Source organism: Dipodomys ordii, unplaced genomic scaffold (genome assembly GCF_000151885.1).
Source record: "Dipodomys ordii isolate 6190 unplaced genomic scaffold, Dord_2.0 Scaffold33, whole genome shotgun sequence".
Lineage (NCBI taxonomy): Eukaryota > Metazoa > Chordata > Mammalia > Rodentia > Heteromyidae > Dipodomys > Dipodomys ordii.
The window spans coordinates 4,794,713-4,817,223 of record NW_012267249.1 but is presented as its reverse complement, the minus strand read 5'-3'; the positions used below and the strand labels follow the sequence as shown (position 1 = coordinate 4,817,223).

General features: G+C 47.1%; 1 protein-coding gene across 1 annotated transcript in view; it reads right to left on the bottom strand.

The window, feature by feature from the left end:
- Nucleotides 1-6,970: 6,970 nt before the first annotated feature.
- The window catches only part of Cfap57 (cilia and flagella associated protein 57), a 59,088-nt gene continuing 43,547 nt past the window's right edge, over nt 6,971-22,511 (bottom strand). Inside the window, exons 19-23 of the mRNA XM_013016781.1 lie at nt 21,793-21,909; nt 19,784-19,918; nt 19,549-19,692; nt 10,737-10,869; nt 6,971-7,185 (exon numbers count right to left, since the gene is read on the bottom strand). Of these exons, the coding sequence (XP_012872235.1) occupies nt 6,971-7,185; nt 10,737-10,869; nt 19,549-19,692; nt 19,784-19,918; nt 21,793-21,909 (744 nt within the window). The remainder of the gene's footprint in view (nt 7,186-10,736; nt 10,870-19,548; nt 19,693-19,783; nt 19,919-21,792; nt 21,910-22,511) is intronic.

Here is a 22,511-nt window from a genome sequence, read left to right as displayed (position 1 = left end):
AGCGCTCTACCACTTGAGCCACAGCGCCACTTCCGGTTTTCTGGTGGTTTATTGGAGATAGGAGTCTCACGGTCTCTCCTGCCAGGGCTGGCTTTGAACTGTGATCCTCAGATCTCAGCCTCCTGAGTAGCTAGGATTACAGGCGTGAGCCACCAGCGCCCGGCTTGGAGTGTATTTTATACTCTCAGCACATCTCAATTTAAACTGGCCACATTTAAAATGCTCGATCACCACATTTGGCTGTGCTTACGTCCTCACTGAGTTCTCCTCCTATAGAAAAGGATACCAAGGGCTGGCTGCTATTGTGCGTCTGGATGTGAATGATGCTGGTATGGTATTGGCAGACATTTATTCGGCCAGTCTGCAAGACATTATAAGGGTGTCTCTTTTATAACGAAGAGGCACAGATCCTGGCAGGCTTGTCAGCTGTGGATTCCTCCTGTATATGTTAGCTATTTATTTATCCTTCTGATCCCAAGGAGGGTCTGGTTCCAGGCAGAGTTGCTTTCCAGACGTCCTGGGCAAAGCCGGGGCAGGAGATCCATGAACTTTCCCCTCCTTTTCTCCTTCCCTTGGGACTTTGAAGTATGTGGTAGTAGTGGGGAACAAAGCCTAAAGAATTCTCAGTTTAAACATTGACTGGGCAAGTCTTTGTTTTAGTTCTGGCTCCTGTTAAGTGACTCCGGAGAAGGGAGGCTCTGCACAGAGCTGTTGGACTCTGTCCCCAGAGCAGAAGTTGTTGACCTCTGAGATGAGCAGTAAAAAGAGGCCTGGAGGAAGAGAAGGAGGGGGAGGGCGAGGAGGAGGAGGAGAGCAAGGAGGCTGTAGGCATACATGGGGAGGTGTGAGTCTGACTTGCCCTCAGATGCACTGGAAGGCCGTGGATAGATTGAAGATGGGGGAAAACTGGAGGGCCATCTGCCCCAGTCTGCCATGTTCCCATTTTATAGTATGCTCAATCAGGAAGCTGAAGTGACCCCTTCCTTCTCCCTCTTTCGTTGTTGGTCAAAAGGCTTGAACTCAGGGCCTAGGCACTGTCCATGAGCTTTTTCACTCATGGCTAGTTGCTCTAGCAACTAGTTCAGCACCACTTACATTTTCTGGTGGTTAATTGGAGATAAGAGTCTCACTGACTTTCCTGACAGGGCTGGCTTGGAATCGCAATCCTCAGATCTCAGCCTCCTGTGTAGCCAGGATTATAGATGTGAACCACTGGTGCCTGGCTCCTTCTACCATCTTTAAGGCATTCTTGGACCTCGTGTGTACCAACCACCTTGGGGCCTCTGTGCTGGCTCTTCCCTCTGCCTGGAATGCTTTTCTCCCACGTAGCTCTATCTTTTCTTTCCTTCAAGAATGTACTCAACTGTTACCTCCTCAGTGAGGCTTTCCAGGCCACCCGGTCTACAGTCACAGTCTGCCCAACATTTCCTATCCCCATGCCTTTATTTCCTTCATTTCCTCTATTCCTGTACGTTTCCCCCTAACACTTGGCCCTCTGTAATATGATATATAGTTATCTGTCTAGATTATTGTCTATTTCCCTGTTGTAATGGAAGTTTGGTGAAGGAAAAGATTTGGCTCTGTTTGCTCACTGTTGTGGTCCTGGCTCCTACAATAGGCCTGACATTTAGTGCAATGGAGAGTCATAAATGCTTGTTGAATGAATAAGCAAACTGTGGAAACAGTTTGCTCATGCCTGTTATTCTAGCTATTTAAAAGACTGAGATCTGAAGATCACAGCCTAAAACCAGCCTAGGGAGGTAAGTCTGTGAGACTATTATCCTCAATTAATCAGCAAAAAGCTGGAAGTAGAGGTGTGGTTTGAGTGATAGAGCACCAGCCTTGAGTGAAAAAGACTTCTAAGGTACAGTGCTGAGGCCCTGAGTTCAAATCCCTACACTGGCCACACACACACACACACACACACACGCACGCACGCACGCACGCACGCACGCACGCACGCACGCACGCACCCACACTAGACGCAATAGTAGAAACCACACTGTTTTGGAACTAGAGGGAGCTAGTGGGATCTTCAAGGTTTTGAATTTTTTTTTTAGTACTATTTTATTGTATTATAAAGGTGATGTACAGAGGGGTTACAGTTCACAAGTAAGGTAGTGAGTGCATTTCTTGTCGAACAGTGTAACCCCTCCCTCATTTTCTCCCATTTTCCCTCTCCCAGCTCCTCTTCTCCACCCCACCAAGTTGTAAAATTCATTTCTAACATAGTATCTTGTGAGTATTGCTGTTGCATTGGTTCACCCTTTGTCCTTTGTCTCACCGTTTTCTCTTTCCCTTCTCCTAAGCAAATGTGTGTGTGTGTGTGTGTGTGTGTGTGTGTGTGTGTATGTATGTATATATATAAGACACAGGGTACCAAAGTCAAAAACAGTAACAACAGGTGATAAAACAAAGAAAAAAGAAAGAAAGACAAAAGAAATAACTTCAGATAGTGCACTAAAAAAATCCTCTTGTTTCCATATCTTGGAGTTCATTCCAATTAGCATCATTTTATTTGGTCATATGTACATAGCTATTGTGCTATTGTGATCCACTGCTAGGACTATACTAGACATGTACTAATTATTACAAATGAGGGAAACCATGGAGTCTCTGTTTCTTTGGGTCTGGCTTACGTCACTTAATATGATTTTTTCCCCAAGTCTTTCCATTTCCTTATGAATGGGGTGATGTCATTCTTTCTGAACAGTGCTGGAGGAATATCAATACCAAAGTTCAAGTTTTTAATTTTCAGTTCTATTTGTATAACTTTGGAAACACTGCTTACCCTCTGTGGGCCTCCTTCTCTTTATTTGTAAAATGGGAATACCCAGCATTTAGTCTGTGTATTTAGAGAGAGGTTAAAGAAGAGAATGCATTCATTCAGTAAACATTTCCTCTGTGGGTTCTCTGGGCCAGGTATTGTTCAGGTGTGGAAGATGCAGGGGTGGCCTGTAGGGCACATAGAACAGGGCAGCTGCAGGTCTTCGGTGTTCCAAGAAGCTCCCCACTCTCCCTGCTTGGTGGAGCATCGGTCTCACTCACAATGACCATCCTTTGCGCCAGAATTATATTTTGTGACTCATCTGTTGACTGGATAGAGGGGGAGCTCCAGATTTGAGCTTGAGCCCTGGTACTCTGATTTGGTCACTTAAATTAAGTTGGATATTTCATTTTAGCTTGAAGGCTTCTACTATGGTGAGGTGCTAAAGCAACCTCTGCCAGCTGAGCTGGCAATGACAGACTGATCTCTGCAGAGAGGCAAGGACAAGAGGAGGCAGGTCCCCAGCAGTGTTTCAGGCTACTCTGCCAAAGACAGTCCATGAGACTGTCCCCCGACCCCCACCCCTTAGCCAGGTAAGAAACTCTCTTTCTTGACCTGAGCCATCTAGAATCCAGCCAAAGAAGGGCACCCATAGCTTCTGTGATCAAAACTGGAATGTATTAATTCCAATACATTGAATACATGAAGTATATCTTTAATAGGTTCTAGTCTACTGTCATTGCCCCTTCCAAACCCTCTCCTATGACACAGTAGATGTTCAATAAAAAGAAAAAATTCTGTATGCTACTGACTCTAGTAGGTGACCAGGAGTGCTGCAGAAAGGCCTTGCTGCTGGTGTGGCACACAGCTGGGTTTACTTAATCATAAATCCTCTGTATCTCAGACATGCTGAAAGGTTGTACAGGTCCCTGGACCTCCAGTGGACGTGGGGGACTCTGGGAAAGAGCCCACTCCTGGTCTGAGATGCCTTCTCCCTCACTCCAAATCCACAGCAATGATTTGGAGGTGTATTTGCCTAGGTACTACCTAGGCACACAGACAAATATCCCCAGGTGCACCATACTCCTCCGGCACCTCATGGGAACAGTTGGTTGAACATCTAGATGGGTAATGGCTGGCAATGCTTTGTGTAAGAAGCAGTGAGGAAAAACAGACATTGATGTCAGACCCTGACTGCAAGGCAGGGTTCTTTGGTGCTGAGGAAATAGGGATGTCAGAAGAGGCCCAATGGATGTCTGAGGCCCAGACAGAAAGGATTCTGGAGGCGTATCTATCACAATGGCACAGCAGCCTCCAGCAGCACCAGCTCTCTTATCAGAATTGTACAGATCTCTAGAGCTCACTGATGGAGACAACTAGAGGGTAAGCGTGGGGATCCGTGTCTAGTCATCTGGCGGGGGACAGGCGGGGCTAGGAGGGCCCATCCGCTGCTGTGGGAGGAAGTGACAGCCAGGCCTACTCCACCAACAAGCAATCAACCAGAGACCTTGGGTAGGAGGAAGTGGATGCCTCCAGCCTCCCCATGGAGCCCAATTAGGCAAAGTGAAGGGAGGTGTGAAAGGTAGTAGCTGGAGAACCAGGTAGATGGAGGAGTACTCAAACCAGAATGTAGAGAGCTAAACAAGATTGTACCCCCAGCTCCAGTTCATGAATAAGAAGGTGTGTTTACACCTGTGTAGCCAAGAAAACACACTGCTGACGTGCTGGTCAAAGTACCAAGTTCTGCAGGGATGGGGCTCTCCTCTGGCCTGGACTTGCTTCTCCCTCAATCTCCCCACCAGCTGTATAGCAGCCAGTCAGGTGTAGGTAAGGCTCAGGTTAGCTCAGCTTGGGAGTCCTCTGCCCCTTTTCCTTCTGGTTTAGACCCTCTGGGAGTCACATTCATGTAACTTGTGTCATGTGGCCTATCATGTGGCATGGGCATCTTTCCACTACAGAGCATAAGAGCATAGATTGGGAGTCCACTGGACCATGGGGCTACAACTCTGGTTCTTCCTGTGTGACCATGGACCTTTTATTCCTCATGGTTTTGTTTTCCTCATCTATAAAGTAAGGTCCATCTGGAATCAAAGATGTTTTTTTCAGTTGAAACGCCCATTCTCTGACTATTGACATATCCTAACCACTGTGAATTTCCAAAATTTCCAGAGCCTCCATTTCCTTTGCCTTTGTCTTCTTCCCAGATTGTTCTCCCTCTCTTCTGGCTTGGCTAACTCCTACTAGTCTTCATTCAGAGGAGTTCACTCTGTCATCATCTTTGTCCAAACTATCAGCCTTTCACACCAGGACACCCATAACTTCTTCCTAACTGGGCCCCTGTCTCTAATATTGGATTCCCTCAATCACTGCCATATTCGAATACCCAATTGAGTTTGAGACTAAGCTCTTGCCCAACATGGAACTCTTCTGGTAGGAGAGGCAGATATTAAACCAAACAGACATGGCATGGTGAGGGCCACTGAGGAAAACCATATGGCCAGAATAATGTAGATAGGGTATGTCAAGCATTGTCTTTCAGAGGAAGTGACATTTAGGCTAAGATGTGAGGGAGGTGTGGGGCAAGAGCACTCTCTGGAGAGGAAGGAGGATGTGGAAAGACCCAGGGGCAGGGAGTCCGTGGCCTACTATGAGAGCTTAAAGGCCAGTGTGGCAAAGGAGAGGAAGGCAGGTGCAGTGACTAACAGCAGCTTAGCACTGGCTTCTAAATTCTCGTCTATAACTTCCATGTGTCTTCAGGGCTCTGCACAATCTGGGTCTGCTGACTCCTATACCCTAACTCTCCCACTGCACCCACTATCTCATTTCAAGCCAGTTTCTTCTTCAAAGGTAAAGTCCAGATACTAGTTAGGACCACAAGAGATCAACCACCTGGCATGATAAAGTAATGGGATTCTTTTTGTAGATGAGCCTCTCAAGGTTGCTTGAATTGTTTCCTATTCCTGGGATATGCTGAGGTGCACACTAGACTGGAGAAGGCGAGCTGGCTGCTGAGAGGGTGCAGGCATGGTGATGTGGTCTTCAGTGGTGAGCCCATGCAGCCCTGCCGCCTTTCTGCTGTATGGCCTCTGCCTTGTACTTTCAGGAGAGCCTTATCGAACAAGACAACTAAGACCCAGTTCTTCTGTGAAAATGAATCCAAGAACAGTACTCAGAGTTGGTAAAGTAGCAGGAAAAGGTAGGAAGCTGGAGACGATAGCTGTAGTGAAGTAGCAGAGACACGAAGGGACTGGAGGCTTGCATAGGAAATCTTATCTCTAAAGGTAGAAGCCAGGGACATTTGGCTTATACTCCTTTGCTCTTCAGTGCATCAGGGAGCCTCTTTTCTGGTACTTACATGTCTCCTAGAGTGGGGAATTAGAGGAGAAAATGTGGCCTCTAGAAGTGAATAGCTGGGGAGAGTATGCAGAACAATGACAAGTCTAGAAAGAAGAGCAGAGGTCTGTCTGTAGTCCTAAGAACAAAGTGTGCAGGTAGTGTAAGATCTTGGGGAAATATTTTAACATTGACCTGCCTATTACTTTGCTCATATTGTCTTTTCTGTCACCCTTACATATCTCCTTAGAAACAAGACTGGGGATATAGCGTAGTAGTGGAGCACTTACCTAGCATTTGAAAGGCGCTAGGTTTGGTCCCCAGCAACACACATGCATGACACACACACATGTGCATGAGTACACGTGTGCTCACATACTCCTTAGTCTTATGGCATTTCATACAGGAAAAGAAACTGTAGGAGGTATTGTTTGCTTTCGATTTAGCTTGCAGTAGAGAAAACCAAGAAGGAAGTAGCAGGTGGGCCTAGCTAAGATATAAGCAGGCAGCTGGGTCCTCAGGCCCAGGAGGAAGAGCAGCAGGTAGGAAGGCTGCCTCAAGTCCTACGTGATCTCTGCAGTCCAGGCAGCCCAATTCCCACACAAAACAACCCTCAGTAGCTTTGGGTGAGCAGGGGGCCCTAGTCCTCAGGCTCCCCTCTTTCCCTGTCCTGCCCAGAGCCATTTAGTTAAGCAGAAGTTGGACAAGGTTGTGGGCAAGAACCTTTATTCTATGTCTCCAGATCTCCAGGACAAGATGAAGAGGTCAGTGGGGTCAGTGGGGCAGAGCTGCAGGGCTGAGTCTAGGCTAGTGACAGATCTTTGGGCCTAGGTACTTCCGGCTGTGGCTGGAAATGGCTTACCAGAGGAGTCACTTGGCATGCACTTCAAAATCTACCTCTGAATCAATGAGGGAAGGGAGCCGGATCCCAGCAATGGTGTGGAACCCTGGGATCTGCTCTTGTTCTTGTATCTGGTCTCTAAGGCGCTGGATTTCTAGGCGTTGCATTTCGATGATTCTCTCGGTTTCTTCTTGCTCATTCAATCTCATGGTAGGAGAGACAGGGGCCTTGTCCGTGGTGGGTGCTGTAAGGGTCACAAGGAGGAGAAAATTGGCCAGTTTGCTGCACCCATCTCTCTTAATATTCACTGGGCATCTACAGCAGGAAGAAACTAAATTCCAAGTGTTGGGGGGACAGAGATAAAGCAGGCTACTTCACTGGCTCATGGAGAGACAGAGAAATGAAGAGCTACACTTTGGAGTGATAAGGCAAAAGCTGAGCACAACCCCAACCCAGCCCCTTTTTGGTCTCCAGGTACCTGGGCTGAGGACTTGTCCAGGGGAGGCTGCTCTTCCTCCCATTCCCCAAGCCTTGGCCAGCTGGCACATCCTTGTGTACTCTGCAGCCTTCTAAGCCACCAGTCTCCTCCTCCTTTTAGCGTCCTATTCTTAGGCCCCTGGGGCTAGACTCCCAGCAGTAATGACCTTGGCTTCTGTGTCACATCCATATCCACTCCTGTGGCTTCCCCTTGCTCTGTACTATCCAGGGTCCTTCATCATGAACCCTGTTCACACACCAGTCTGCCATTCCTTGACACAACCTTTTACTGCTTGGGCTCAAGCCCTCTGGCTCAGACCTTGTCTTTCTAGACTACTCCATTTCTTACTCATTAAATGGTTTCTGAGTTCACTCTCAATGGAAAAGAGAGTCTAGCCTTCCCACTGCCAATACTCTAATGCAGACCTAGGGGAAAAGCTAGAGAGGAACAGATATTGAAGGCCAAGAGAGAGAGAGAGAGAGAGAGAGAGTTTTGACGAGGAAGTGGTCACCAGTGGCTAGTATTGCCTTGGGCCTCTAACTGGTCTAACAGGGCTACCATCCGAAAGAGCATTTGACTTACCTCATCCTTCTTCCCAGGAGAAGCCTGAACCCTTCTCTCTCTGCTCCTTGGCTCTTCTTATTTTGGGCCATCAATAGACTCTTGATGATTTTTATATGTCTTCCCTAGGCTTTGACAACCTACTCTCTGCCTCCCTGCTAATCATCGCCTCACACAAGCTCTACCCTAGTCCTGGGGCCCTGGGAGAGCAGTATACCCAGGGAAGGCAGAGCACACACAGGCCTCCCTGCCCCATCTACCTGTTTGAGCTTGTACAGCTCACCTGTGTCTTGTTTTTGTTTATTTCCTCACCTGTTCCCTCAGCCACTGCCTCTCTTTCATGGTCACTAGCATAGGCTCTGAGAGGCAGTGACCTCTCTCATCATAGCCTTTAGACTCAGCTACTTGTCCAGTCACCATCTGGCTTCCCAGGGGTTCTCACCTGTGTGTGAAGCTGCAGTCCTAGAGGTACTCAGTAGAGTGTAGCCCAATAATTGGCCACACCAGCCTTGCTTTACCCCCAGTGGTTCTCCAGATGTTACAAGAATCTTGATGCAGATTGTGACTTTAAGGCCCTCTAGGCTGTGCACTGATTTGGTGAGATCAGTAGGCCTCTGCAAGCTCTTCCCTCACACACAAGGGAAACGGATCAGACACTGCAGAGCCACAGGGCAGCTCAGGGGCTGCCAGGGACTGTAATCCCAGTTGTCTTCTGGAACATGCCTGATCTTGGCCACACTGCCCTGCAAATATTCCTGGGATATGGCTTTGCCTTCTAGAAGCCAGCTCATAGAAGTGAGCTGCTTATGGCCCATAATAAGTCTTTCTTTTTATCATGTCTCTTATTTTTTAAAAATTTTTTGGCAAATAGGAGTGAGTGGCCATACCAGACATTCAGAACTCCTGAAGGTTAGGTGTAGGGTCTTAAACGGGTTTCATCTGTACAACTCTGTGCACATTTTGTACCCTTTGCCACTTTGAAGGTGTTAAGACACCATTTCTGGCTTTCACTATTGCTACTAAGAAGTCAGATGCCAATGGGAATTTTTTTTTTTTGGTTGGTCATGGGCTTGAACCCTGAGTCTGGGCGCTGTCCCTGAGCTCTTCAGCTCAAGATGAGTGCTCTACCACTTGAGCCACAGCACCACTTCTGGTTTTCTTGGTGGTTTATTGGAGATAAGAGTCTCACAGACTTTCCTGCCCAGGCTGGCTTTGAGCCATGATCCTTGGATCTCAGCTCCTGAATAGCTAGGATTACAAGTGTGAGCCTCTGGAGCCCAGCTCCAATGGGATTTTTTATTCCTTTGTATGCAATCTATCTCTTTTCTGTGGTGCTTTTAATATGGTTGTTTTGGTATTTTCCAGTTTAGATGTTTATTTCCTTTTAATTATCTTTCTTGGGAGCCATTGGGGTTCCTGAATATGATGTCTGGCATCTGTCATACACTGGATTATTCTCTTCTATCCTCTACCTTTTGGCTCTTTCATTGTCCCTCTGGGCTGCACTCTGGCTATTTTCTCTGTTTTTTCTTTTAATTTACAAATTCTCCCTTCAGATGTCTAATACACTGTTTAGTTTTTCCACTGAGTTTCTAATTACAGCTCCCATGTGCTCCCCAGTGAATTGCTTTCCCTCCATGCCACAGTACACGAGACAGATGACACTGAAAGATGTCACCAGGACTATGGCTTTTGAGCTAAGTTTTACTCCTGAATATAAGCCACCCAAAAGCAAAAATGCTTGAATTTCACTGGTTTAATTTCTATAAAAATGGTTTTCATCGTTTGCTCAGATAAAAAATAGATACCGGGGAATATTTCTCTATTGCCTGAAAGCCCACAAAGATTGTCCATTGCTCTTCAAAATCCCTTCTAGAAAGGCCCACATAGTAAGTTTCTTATAGAATTTATTGCCAGGAGAAAGTTATTTGTCTAGAAGATAATGTAAACTGTGTACACTATTCCATTTCTTTATTTCTCCTTTTACTGTAGCTATCAGAAATCCAAGGGCATTGCGGATTTTATTTGCTTTTCTTTGTGTGCCAGTCCTGGGGCTTGAACTCAGGGCTTGGACACTATCTCTGAGCTTTTTTGCTCAAGGCTAGTGTTCTATAATTTGAGCCACAGCTCCAATTTTTTTTGGGGGGGATGTTGGTAGTTAACTGGAGACAAGAGTCTCACAGACTTTACTGCCCAGGCTGGCTTCAAACCACAATCTTCAGATCTCAGCCTCCTGAGTAGCTAGGATTATAGGCATGAGCCAGTGATGCCTGGCAACTCATGGCTTATTCCTTGGGAAATTATTTCCCCTCTTCTCTTTTGATATTTTCCTCTCTTTTAGTCTTTATTTGAATTGCATGTGTCCACAATCCCTTTACCTCACAAGTCTAAAATGCAAAACAAAGATTTAAAAATGGAATGTTTTTTTAAAAAAATTCATGAGGCTTATATGCATATTCATGTGTCACTACAGAATACTGATGTGTCTGATTTCAGGCTACTGTCCTCAGACCCCACTAGGGATGTTACATAATGTACAGCAGGCCTATTGTAGCGAACCCTGGGGGCTTTCAGACCGGGATCTCTGCGGACTGGTGTTTGAAGAGGAAAAGGGTTCCTAAATCCTTTGTAGGGTAGACAGAGGCTCTCAGAAGGCCAAAGGTGTCCGGATACCTGAAGAGGCCAGGGGAGCCCTGCTCAAGGCTGTGCGTTGGGCCCTCCATCCCAATACCCAGCTCCCTGGCTAGTGATATTACCTATCTCTGGGGATTCTTGTGGTCTCATTTTCCTGGTCAGTTTCAACGCTGCTTCCAGGTCATAGACTTGAGAGCGGGTTAACTTCAGCTCCCTGCGGAGCTCATTAATTTCTTTGATCAGAGAGACATTTTCCTTCAAAAAAGAAAAAGAGAAAGAAAGAAAAAGAGTGAGTATGGGTGGATGAGTGATTGGCAGATGCAGGGCAGGTCCTGCAGGGTTGAGGGGCAGAGACGGGCAGGTTGGTCTGGACTGAGGTTAACTCTACGGGGCTCAAGTCTTTTTTTTTTTTTTGAGGGGGGGGGTCGGTCATGGGGCATGAACTCTGGGCCTGGGCGCTGTCCCTCAACTCTTCAGCACAAGGCTAGCACTCTACTACTTGAGCCACAGCGCCACTTCGGGCTTTTTTCTTTTTGTTTATGTGGTGCTGAGGAATCGAACCCAGGACCTCATGCATGCAAGGCAAGTGCTCTACCACTGAGCCACCTTTCCAGCCCCAGGCTCAAGTCTTTAATCTTGCACATTGCCTAGCCTCAGAAAGTACTGGCCAACTTGCCTTGAGGTAGACTCAGTACTGCTCCCATCCATCCATGTCCCCTTCCTTCTTTTCCTTTTTTCTTTTTCTTTCTTTTCTTGGATTGAATCCAAGGCCTTGGACTTGTTAAGCAAGCTTTCTACCATTTGAGCTATACCTTTTTGTTGTTGTTTTTGAAATAGAGTCTTGCTAAATTTGACTGGGCAGACCTTGATATTCTTGATCATCCTGCTTTAATATTACAAGTAGCTTGGATTACAGGAATGTACCACCAAATGTAGCTTTTTCTAACACCATTCATAGATTTTCAAATATCAGTAAAAAATGTTTCCTTAAGCATTTTTTATGTTTAAGGATCAGAGAAACCTCATGGCTATATTCTATTCCAATCACGTGTGTGTGTGTGTGTGTGTGTGTGTGTGTGTGTGTGTGTGTTGGGAGATTGAACCCAGTGCTTTGTACATGCTTTGTTCATGCTGTGTCACTGAACTATCCCCCACCAGACCCTACCATTAGTCTGGGTCTTAAGTATTGTTACCCATTTTCATTTTTCCATTCTTTTTATTGTTAGTGGTGGTGGGTAGTGGTCATGGGGCTTGAACTTGGGGCCTGGGAGCTGTCCCTGAGCTCTTTTTGCTCAAGGCTAGTGCTCTACTACTTGAGCTACAGTGCCACTTCCAGTTTTCTGGTAGTTTCATGGACTTTTGAATCTCATGGACTTTTCTTCTCCAGCTGGCTTTGAACCATGATCTTCAGATCTCAGCTTCCTAAATAGCTAGGATTATAGATGTGAGCCACCAATGTCTGGCTCCATTCATTTTTTGAACCTATATTACTAGGGCATCTACTAAGCCCTTGTGATATAGACAGAAATTATACATGGGTCCTGAACTTGGTGAGCAACATGGAAAAGTAAAGGAATCAATATGTGCTACATCCATGGAAATCTTCCCCATGTTGGTGTGTAACAAGTATCCCTGGATCCTACAAAATGTGCTGAGTACCCATCATGTGCCAGCCTCTGTTGATATATAGAAAGTGGGGACTTCACAGTTTAGGGAATATCTTAGCATGGAACTGCCTTGGTAAGATGGAGGTTCCTAGGATCTGGGACCAGGGCTGAGGCTTATAGGAGTTATCAAGGAGAGGGGCAAAGAGGGCCCTGAACAACTGGAACAACAGAAGGCATGGGACAGAAGTGAGTGTGGTGGGGAGTAATGCTAGTATAGAAGTTGTGCATGACTAGAGTACAAGCTGAGAAGAGGTGGGGCGGGGGAGAGAAGAAGGGTCCAGGCACCAGTGGCTCCCACCTATAATCCTAGCTACTCAGGGGGCTGAGATCTGATAATAGCAGTTGGAAGTTAGCCTGGACAGGAAAGTCTGTGAGACTCTTATCTTCAATTAACCACCAAAAATGCTGGAGCTGGAGCTGAGGTGGTAGAGCATTAGCCTTGGACAAAATCGGTCAAGGACAGTGCCAGGCCCTGAGCTCAGGCCCCAGGACTGGCACCAAAGAGGGAGGAGAAGGAGGGGTGGAAGAGGACGAAGCTTGCTAGAGGCCAGCTGATGCATGTTGGGACTATATAGTCTGTCTTGTCTTTTTCCTATGCCTCAAATCTCTGCTCTTCCATTTAGCATCAGGGAGGAAGCCCTATGTCTTGAATATGTTGGGCTGCTTTGCCCTTAGAGAGTTCACAGCCTCAGTATTCTGCTTGCCTACTATGGAGTCTTGCATATAACTCTACAAATAAATCACCCAAGCATCTTATTAAATGGAGCTGTGTGTCTGCTTTTCTTTCTTTTTAATGCATGACATTTAAAAAATGACTGTTACTATAAAGGTGATGTAACAGAAGGGTTATAGTTGGGATCTACATTTCTAACCAGCTCCCAGGGATAAGGCTGCAGGCTAAAACTATATGAGATGGACCCACTCCAGAAACAAACTGTACCTCTACTTGGGGTGTTATACCATGCATGGTGGGTATGTGGTAAGAGCCTGGATGAATGGGAGGACTTCTCTTACTAAGCTGTGATGAGTCCTTCTCTGTAGGAGGATGGACCTCGGGGGCTCAGGACTCTACAGACTTTTCATCTAAGCTCAGACCTAGGGCTTCTGGGTTCTAGTATATCACTTAATTTCATGTTCCTCATTTGAGAAAATTACTGGTGTCATTACCAACCCCCTCGCCTCATTCTCCAGGCCTGGCTTTGAGCCTGCTTTTTTTTGTGTCTGCTTTTTTAAAGCAGCAGGATTCGTTAGTTTATTTATTCATTTGGTACTGATACTGAGCCTCAAACTCAGGGCCTCTTTCTCTCATTTGGCTTTTTGCTCAAAACTAATTCCCTTACCACTTATGCCGCATTTCCATTTCTGGCATATTGCTCGTTAATTGGGGGTAAGAGTCTCACAGCTTTTCCTGCCTGGGCAGGCGTGGAAGCATGAGCCGTAGATCTCAGCCTCCTGAGTATTATCTAGGATTACAGGCCTGAGCCACCCCAACAGCAGGCTCCCCCCCAACTGAATGCTTTATCCATTTTTTTCTGCCAGTCCTGGAGCCTGAACTCTGGGCCTGAGCACTGTCCCTGAGCTTCTTTTGCTCAAGGCTAGCACTCTACCACTGGAGCCACAGCATAGAGCCACTTCCAGCTTTTTCTATGTATGTGATACTGAGGAATCAAACCCAGGGCTTCATGCATGCGAGGCAAGCACTCTACCACCAAGCCACATTCCCAGCCCCTGCTTTATCCTTTCAACCTAAGACTTGAAGACCAGTTGCCCACTTTTCCTTTCTGGATGACATCCAATAACATTCTGCTGGAACTTCCTCATACCAGCTTTACATCATGTTCATGACATTATTAGTCCAAAAGGTATTTATTGGGTGCTAAGACCTTGGACCCACCTTGCTCAATAACTATTGCTGAGATGGATAAGCCAATGAATAACTAACTCAGTGGATACCAGCTTACAAGATGATGAGGATCTTCCTGACCAAGGGTTAAGAGGTGGAAAACGAGACCAGAACAGAGGGGAAAGGATTTGAGAGAACCACAAGGAAGTCACATGTGCTCTGGCTTGAAAGCGTCTATAACTCCTCTTAGTTGGCTTTTCTTAGTTTACTCCCACCTCATTTAATAAAGTAAGAAAGATCATCAGAACGATGACTTGAGATGGCAAGTGCCCTTTTTGAGTCTTTTCTGCTTATATCTTTAGTTACTTCCTCTTCTTGGTCACCTCAATCATTTGGTTATTGAATCCTATCTTGTTCTCATCCTGCTATGATCTGTGGCCAGCAATTCCCAGCATCTCGGCCTTCTACCATTATAATCATCTTAGTTCCCCGACTACCACCACCACGCCCTGTCAACCAGTTACGATTCTATGATTTCCAGCTCCTGGTACTTTCTGGTGTGAATGTTCATTTCTGACTCACCCTTTGGCACCTCCATGATGCCCAGATACCCAAAATGGGCCTCCAAGGCACAACTAGATCCTTATTCAAGTGTGATTGAGGCCCTGACTTAATGCAGCCCAATTCTTATTTATTTATTTACTCCCCCTGCCAAATCACCAATGACCCAGTTTCCTGCCACCCCCCCCCAAACATCTGTGACCCACTGATCATTGTGCTGAACATGGTCTTTAAGAAGGCTTTAAGGAGAAGTATGCCATGGAAATCAGATGCAGGGGATCAACCAAGTATAGAGAAGAATGTTCTAGGCCTGAAGTCAAGAGAGAGCACATAGAATGTCAGAGCCATCATCATGGCAAGGCTGCAAGTGCTGGATCCCAGCAGGGTCTCAAACATTTTGAATATATTACCTCGTTTCATCCCTACAACAACCTTGTATTATCAGACTGACTTTGTAGGAGGGAACAAGGCCGTGTATAAATGGTAGAGCTGGCGTTTGTACTTAGCTGTATCTGTCTTCAGTGTGCCCTGTTTCTGCATGACCACTCCATCCCACACTCGACTTTCTTACTTCCCATTTATGTGACTTCTGTTCCAATATCACACATAGTATTATGGCTATGGAACTACCCAATAAGTCAAAATCGAGCTCCTTAAAAATGCTTTCCAGAGGGGGCCTGTGTCCAGAGGTCATGCTGAGGTCAACTGTGCTTTTGTGAATTAAAAAATGTGGGCTCAAAAAATGCTTGCTGAGCCTTCTGTTCCTGTTGGCCACTGATCGGGATGGCCTAAAAAATCCCTCCAGTCCTCCATACCCCCACTTAGCTACTCTTAAGTGCCAAGTTTGGAGAATTTGCGGCAGATTGAGAGATGCTAAGGTCTCTTTATATAAAGATTTCTAAACAAAGGGACTAGAACTGCCTGAGGCCTTCAGAACTACCTGACACCTGGCTGAAGTTTCAGACACCCGTGTTGGGGAAGGAAAGGAGGGGAAGCCTGTAGTGCCCCCTACTGGCTGCACTGGGTCAATGCCTCTACTCGTAGGCAGTGCCTTACAGTGTGGAAAAGCAGGCCAACAGATGCATTTTGTGAACTTGAAAACCTTGCATGGCTTAGTCAGATCATCGTCTATCTCACTACACAGCCAAACATCCTAGAATCTTCCTGTGCTCCTTTCCTCTTCTGCCTGTGTTTAATATGGCATTTCAACTTGTCATTTTTACTCTGAAATACCTTTGACATCAAAATTCTCCCCTTTTCAAGCCCTTCTCATTTACCCTTAACCTGACAGGCATCTCCTAATAGGTTTTCCTGTGTCTTTTTCTACAAGCTGGTACCAATGGAGCTCATCTTTTTTTTTTTTTTTTTGTAGTTGGTAGGGCCTGAACTCAAGGCCTGGGTGTTGTCCTTGAGCTCTTTTGCTCAAGGCTAGTGCTCTACCACTTTGAACCATGGTGCTACTTTCAGTTTTCTGGTGCCTAATGGGAGATAAGAGTCTCCCAGACTTTCCTGCCTGGGTTGGCTTTGAACCATGATCCTCAGATCTCAGCCTCGTAGGAGGCTCCTACAGGTGTGAGCCACTGGCGCCTGGCCGAGTCCATCTTTTTGAGGCAAAGATAATATCCCTGAGTACCTGAGCAGAGGTGATCTCTGCACTTGATGCCTCTTGGCACAGGGTGGAAGGCGCTTTTCAATATGAGGTCAGCTACATACCATTCCTGCCCCAGCTCTATGATAAACTAAGACCTGGAGATCCACTGTTCTTTAACCCCTGCCCACCCACCCCCATTCCAAACAAGTAAACCCCCCCCCCAATCTTTCTTTTGCTTTTCCTCAGGTAATTTTCTCTGCCAGGGAAGCTTTCTCCCCATCTGGTCCCTGACCAGTCTCTACTCAAATGTCCCTTTCCTTGAGAAGTCTTCCACGAGTTCCTAAGACATGCTTCTACCATGAGCCCACAGCACCACTGGAGGCCCTACACCTGCTTCAAGTGCCTTCTCCCCCTCCCCTTTGGTGATTACTAGGGTTTGAACTTAGGGTTTTGTGTTTGCTGAGCAGGTGCTCTACTACTTGAGCCAAACCTTCAGCCCCTTTTATTCCAAATACTTTCAAGTAAGATCTTACTTTTTGCCTGAACTAGCATGACCCTAATCCTCTTATTTTTAGTTCCTATGTAACTGAGATGATATGGTGCCTAGCTTTGTACTGGTTAATATGGAGTCTTGGCTCTGGCAGGCCTTGAACTTTGATCCTCCTGATCTCAGTCTCTTGAGTAACTGAGATAGGTGTGAACCTATCAATTATAGGTGTCAATCATTGTACCTGGACCAATTCTTTTAAAGAACTCCCTAAAGATAGAACATTCTTATACTTATCTTGGAATCCTCCATGGCTCCTTGTGTAAGAAGCCCTCAAAAAATGTGAACCAAATGAATAAAACGTGTGTCCTAGATGTTTGTATTTCATAGCAACTCTTAGTTCCTAATCTGTAAGGGTGCCGAGGAATGGAATGGAAAGGCCTCCAGCTCCTATCTGGTTATACAGATGAGACAGTGGCCTCGTTATTTCAATTATTTTCTAATGAGTTGCCCTCAGATACCATGTGCGTCTCAGCCTTCCTTAGCCAGTTGGGGCTCTGGTAGCTGTATCTACAGCTCTAGCATGTGCTGAGGCACCCAGCTGGGGGCCTGAAGTAAGGCATGCTGTTTCTCCTCCCAACACCTCCCCCAACCCCCATCTCTAGGCCATAGGCACCCCTGGCTCATGATGTGGTGGACTGTTTCTCTCACTGGATTTCTACTGGTTCTAGAATAAGTTCTTTGCAGAGAGAAAAGAAAGGGAAATGACATTTTTGAGCTAGTTCCTAGTGTTTTATAGTCGGGCACCTTGCTTGATCCTCATGGTGGCCACTGAGGTAGATGTCTTTCTGCCCCACTTCCAGATGAGCATGGTGTTCCTGGAGAGGGTAAGGATTTCGCCCATGGACTCCTGGACAAAGATCAGTGGAAGCAGTGTAATCTAGGTCTCTACAACAACAGTGCTTACTTATCCCCCACATCCTGGAAGTCTTTGTGCTCAAGACTAACGGTATACAACTTGAGACACAGCTCCACTTTCTGGCTTTTTGGTGGTTTGAAATTTTCCTTTTCAAAACATCTTCTTAAGCTGGGCACAAGCCAAGTGGAACAGGGAGTCCCTGAGTTCAATTCCCAGTACTGGCAGGCATAGAACACACACACACACACACACACACACACACACACACACACACACACACACACAGAGTCAAATCTTTTCCTCAGGGTCCTCTGCAATCAGTAGTAAGAATCTTTCTGGGTGGGGTGGGGTGGGGTGGGGCCTCACAGCCCCGCCTTGGGTCCCCTTCTTGCTCTCTGCAGTTGTCTGAGTTGCTTCTCTGGCTCCACGGCAATGTACAGCACATGGCATTACAATGCTGCTCTGCTAGGGTTCCTATGTGGCTGCTTCCCTCTGCCCACCTCAGGGAGTGGCAGGGCTGAGCACAAGCCCTGCTTGGCCTTCCTCTGCTACCTACCTCCACCCTAGCTGGGCACCCTCTGGGCAATGGGAGTCGGGGAGATAGAGAGAACAAGCTGCCTGCCCCTGTGTGGATGCTTCGACCTTTTTACTTCTTTGGATTCTGTGCGTAGGAGACGGGCAGTTGCTTTGGGTGTCTGCTTGCCATGGAGAAAGGGACCGGCCTGTGGAAGATTCCCAGGTCCATGTGCTGCTGGCAGGGCATGGATGAAAGCCCAGCTGGTCACCAGTTGATAACTGCTCCTGTTGTCACCCAGATTTTATTGCCCGTCTGACTCAGGGGCCTCTCCTTGCTCTGGACACTTGAGGCATTTAGTAATAGCTGTATGTGGCTGCTGTTAAGGGTCTTACTCACTGTGCCTCTTTTTGGCCCTCCACCTGCTTTTGTGGCTCAGAGTAAGGTAATGGTTTAATGGAGGTAGGGGCAATTTTAGGATGGCATGAGGTCAGTTGTGCCTGTGTCTGGCCTGAATTGCAGTGTGCTCTCCCCTGCTGGGTATGGACTGGCCAGCCTAGGGTGTGGCTTTTAATCTAACTGCCACCTGTCCCCATTCCAGTATTTTAATTGGGGCATTAAAGGAATGTCAATATAAAGAGGTACATACTTCATAAATGAAATTCTGATGCTCTCTTTTGATATTAATTCATATTAATTGCCTCAGACGATACTGAGATGCAAGCAGAAGCCTGCTGGGCAATCTTGATACCATGCTCAGGTGGGGGTGTTGATAATGGGGCCAGGAAGAGCCCCAGTGAAGAGATTGGGAGATGGGTGTAGTAAGTGCCTGAAATCTGACGGATGCTAAATCAGGTGGGTGTGGCTAGCTCTGAACCAGGAGATAAGGGTAGGACCTGGGGCACCAGAAAAGTGAGATGAGGCAGGCATGTCCCAGCAGGTGCAAAGTACAGAATAAAAAAGCAGCAAAATCAAAGCCAAGTGAAACAAGAGTTAGAACCAGAGGAGAGAGGAGAGAGGGTGTCTGAGGAAAGCTGACCTGGACCAAAGTCCCAAAGGATGGAGAGCCATGAGAGGAGCAAGGCAGGGACACACGTTCACTGAGGATACAGACGGGCTTGGAAGGGAAAGAGGGATGCCTGGTGAAGTGAGATAGGCAGGGAAAGGCTTTTGGGCACAGGCACAGTCAGGATGAGCTCTGGGAGGTCAGAGGGAGGGGTCGAGGGTCCTCCCTTGGCTGTAGGGTCCCCTGGAAGTCTGGGGAGCATGGAGGATGGGTGGTCTCTGAGAGATCCTGGATCTCTGCCACCTGAGCTTCCCAGGGAGCTTGGTGATGTGCGCCATGCTGGTACCTGCATGATGCGGACGTAGTCGCTGCGGTGCAGCTCGCTCTCCTTGACCACCTTCTTCTTGAGCGTGGCCAGGTTCCTCTCGAGATGCTCCCGCTGGCGGGCGTACTCCTGCTGCAGGTCTGAGTTGAGCCCAGCAATCTCCACCTGGTGGGGCCAAGGGAGTTCTCAGTGAGGGAGGGGAGGTGTGGAGCGTAGAGCAGGGCAGGGCAGGGCAGGAAGAGAATTCTGAGCTCACCATGTCTGCCCGCTGCACGTACTTCTCAAAGAGACCCCGGATCTTCTCCTTCAGCAAGCGGGGCTCCTGGATATATGCCACGCAGTTGTGGAGGTCTGTCTTAAACTGTCTGACCAGCGCTTCCAAGTCCCGCTCCTGCAAGCAGAGATAGTTAGTCTGGCCACCGCAAGGTGTGCTCCAGGTGGAGAAGCAGGGGCTACAGCCAGAGGCTAAGGGCACAAAAAGGAACAAGAGTCCCCTCGTCCGGGACTTACAACTGACCATCAGGGGGCCCACTGGGCATGGAGACTGAGGTGAGCACACAGCTAAGTGGGGACAGTACTGAAATTCTGGTGTACCTGGCTGGGCTGGGTCCCTTGCCCGAACAAGCTAAGTGGCCTGGTGCATCATCCTTAAGAGACAGCACATAGCTTCTTTTATCGCTCTGGATTCCTTTGAGGGCTACAGGCCTTGGATGAAAGGAAGCTCATACAACCATATGTGTTACTTTAGAGCCAAGATAGAGATTATCATTCTGGCCAGGGCTCCCTTTCTCCCTCTTGACAGTCAGGAGTACTGTGTGAATAGGGGGAAGAGGATCCTGGAGAATCAGGCAGATCTGTGATCCCTGACCTAGGGAGGCTTCCTTCTTTTCCTTTGCTCCCTTAGCCCTTTATCCACATCCCCTAAGTTTCTATTTCATACTCTAACATGCACCTATCGCCTATCAGCATCTTCAGCTTGTGAAAGGATTAGAATCTGTTCCCATTTGTAGCCCTGCAACTTCTAGTATTATCTAGTACACAGTAAATGTTTGATGTGGAGGATGGGAAAATTCATTCTCATTCAACAAACACTAGCTATGTACTGGCCTAGGACCAGAAGACTTGATTGGCTCCACTTGTGCTAGCTAGCTATGCATGCTGGTACACTTACACTTTTCTTTTCCTCCCTTCCCTCCCTTTCCCTTCCCTCCTTCTCCCCTCCCTCCCTCCCTCCCTCCCTCCCTCTTCCTTCCTTCCTTCCATCCTTCCTTTCTTCCTTTCTCCCTCCCTCCTTCCCTTCCCTTCCTCCCTCCCTTCCTTCCTCCCTTCCTTCTGGTATTGGGGTGTGAACTCAGGGCCTGGATGCTGTCCCTTAGCTTTTTCCATTCCATCTGTCACTTGAGCCACAGCTCCACACTTCCAGCTTTTTGGTGGCTAATTAGAAATAAGAGTCTCAGCTGGGCTCTAGTGGCTCACGCCTGTAATTCTAATTACTCAGGAGGCTGAGATCTGAGGATCGTGGTTCAAAGCCAGCCTGGGCAGGAAAGTCCACGAGACTCTTATTTCCAATAAACCACCAGAAAACCGGAAGTGGTGCTGTGGCTCAAGTGGTAGAGTGCTGGCCTTGAGCTGAAGAGCTGAGGGACAGCACCCAGGCCCAGAGTTCAAGCCCCATGACTGAAAGAAAAAAAAGAAAGAAAGAAAGAAAAAAGAAAAAAAAAGTCTCACGCATTTTCCTGCTCAGGCTGGCCTTGAACCATGTTCTTCAGATCTCAGCCTCCTGAGTAGCTAGGATTACAGGAGTGAGCCATTCCTGGTAAATGATAGAAGTTTCTTAACTTCCATATTTTCCTGCCCATACTTTCCTTATAATATAGACATAGGAATTGATGATGTCTGAGGCTCTTCTAGTCTTGATAGTTTTGTTTTTGGTGTTCAATGACTTTAACCACTGAGTACAAATGACTGCTCTGGTGCTATTTTCCCCTAGACTAAAGAAGCCAAAGACTCAAAATGTTCTCACAAAACCAGTGCCTCTCCTCTTGGTCACTGCACCCGAGTCATTTTATAGTCTCAGATGAATTCTGTCATAGAAATTTGCTTGGGCCTGAAACCAGGCAGGGTTGTGGCCAAGTAGAGTGTGAGTTAAAACAGGAAGTGCATCTTGGCAGTGGGCTGGTTCTTTCTCCAACAAGCCAGCTGCCCACTGCAGGCAGGTGCCAGATTCTGCATCCAAGCACTGCCAGACTCTGCAAACCCTCCCACCTTCTGTTGCTCCTTGCGCATCTCTTGGTCGGTGGCTCTCAGTTTCTGCCACAGTTCCGTGATGTTCAGCTCCAGTTGTGTGTTCTGTTTATGGAAACGCTCCAGCTCGCTTTCCATCTTTGGGGAACCAGAGAAAAAGAGGTAGAAAATCAGAAAGTAAGAGAATGGAAATTACATTTGAGAACCGAAGACTTTTGGTGGAAATATTCCCTAGTACCAAGTACCAAGGCCTATTTTTTCTCTCTCTCATTTGCACTCTCTGGTTGATGAAACCTTTCTTCTTCGTTGTTGCCATCCTGAAAGTTCTTCTGTCACCTTCCCTGATGTGTCTCGACTCAGGGCCATGTGTGTCTATGGCTAGGCTGGGAAGTTTTCCTTTCCAGTCACCTTTTCTTTCCTTTACCACAAAGATTCCATGAAGATTTCTTTCTTTCTTTTGTTCTGTGCCAGGCTTGGGGCTTGAACTTGAGACCTGGATACTGCCCCTGAGCTTTTGTACTCAAAGCTAGCACACTACCACCTGGGCCATAGCTCTATTTTCTGCTTTTTGCTGGTTAACTGGAGGTAAGAATCTCCCCAGTTTGTCTGCCCGGGGTTGGCTTCAGATCCTCAGAACTCAGTAGCTAGGGTTATAGGTAAGAGCCACCAGGGTCCAACTTCCTCCCTTTTGTTGAATTCCTTGGAACTTCTTAACTCTCAAGTACTGGAGTTTCAAGTTC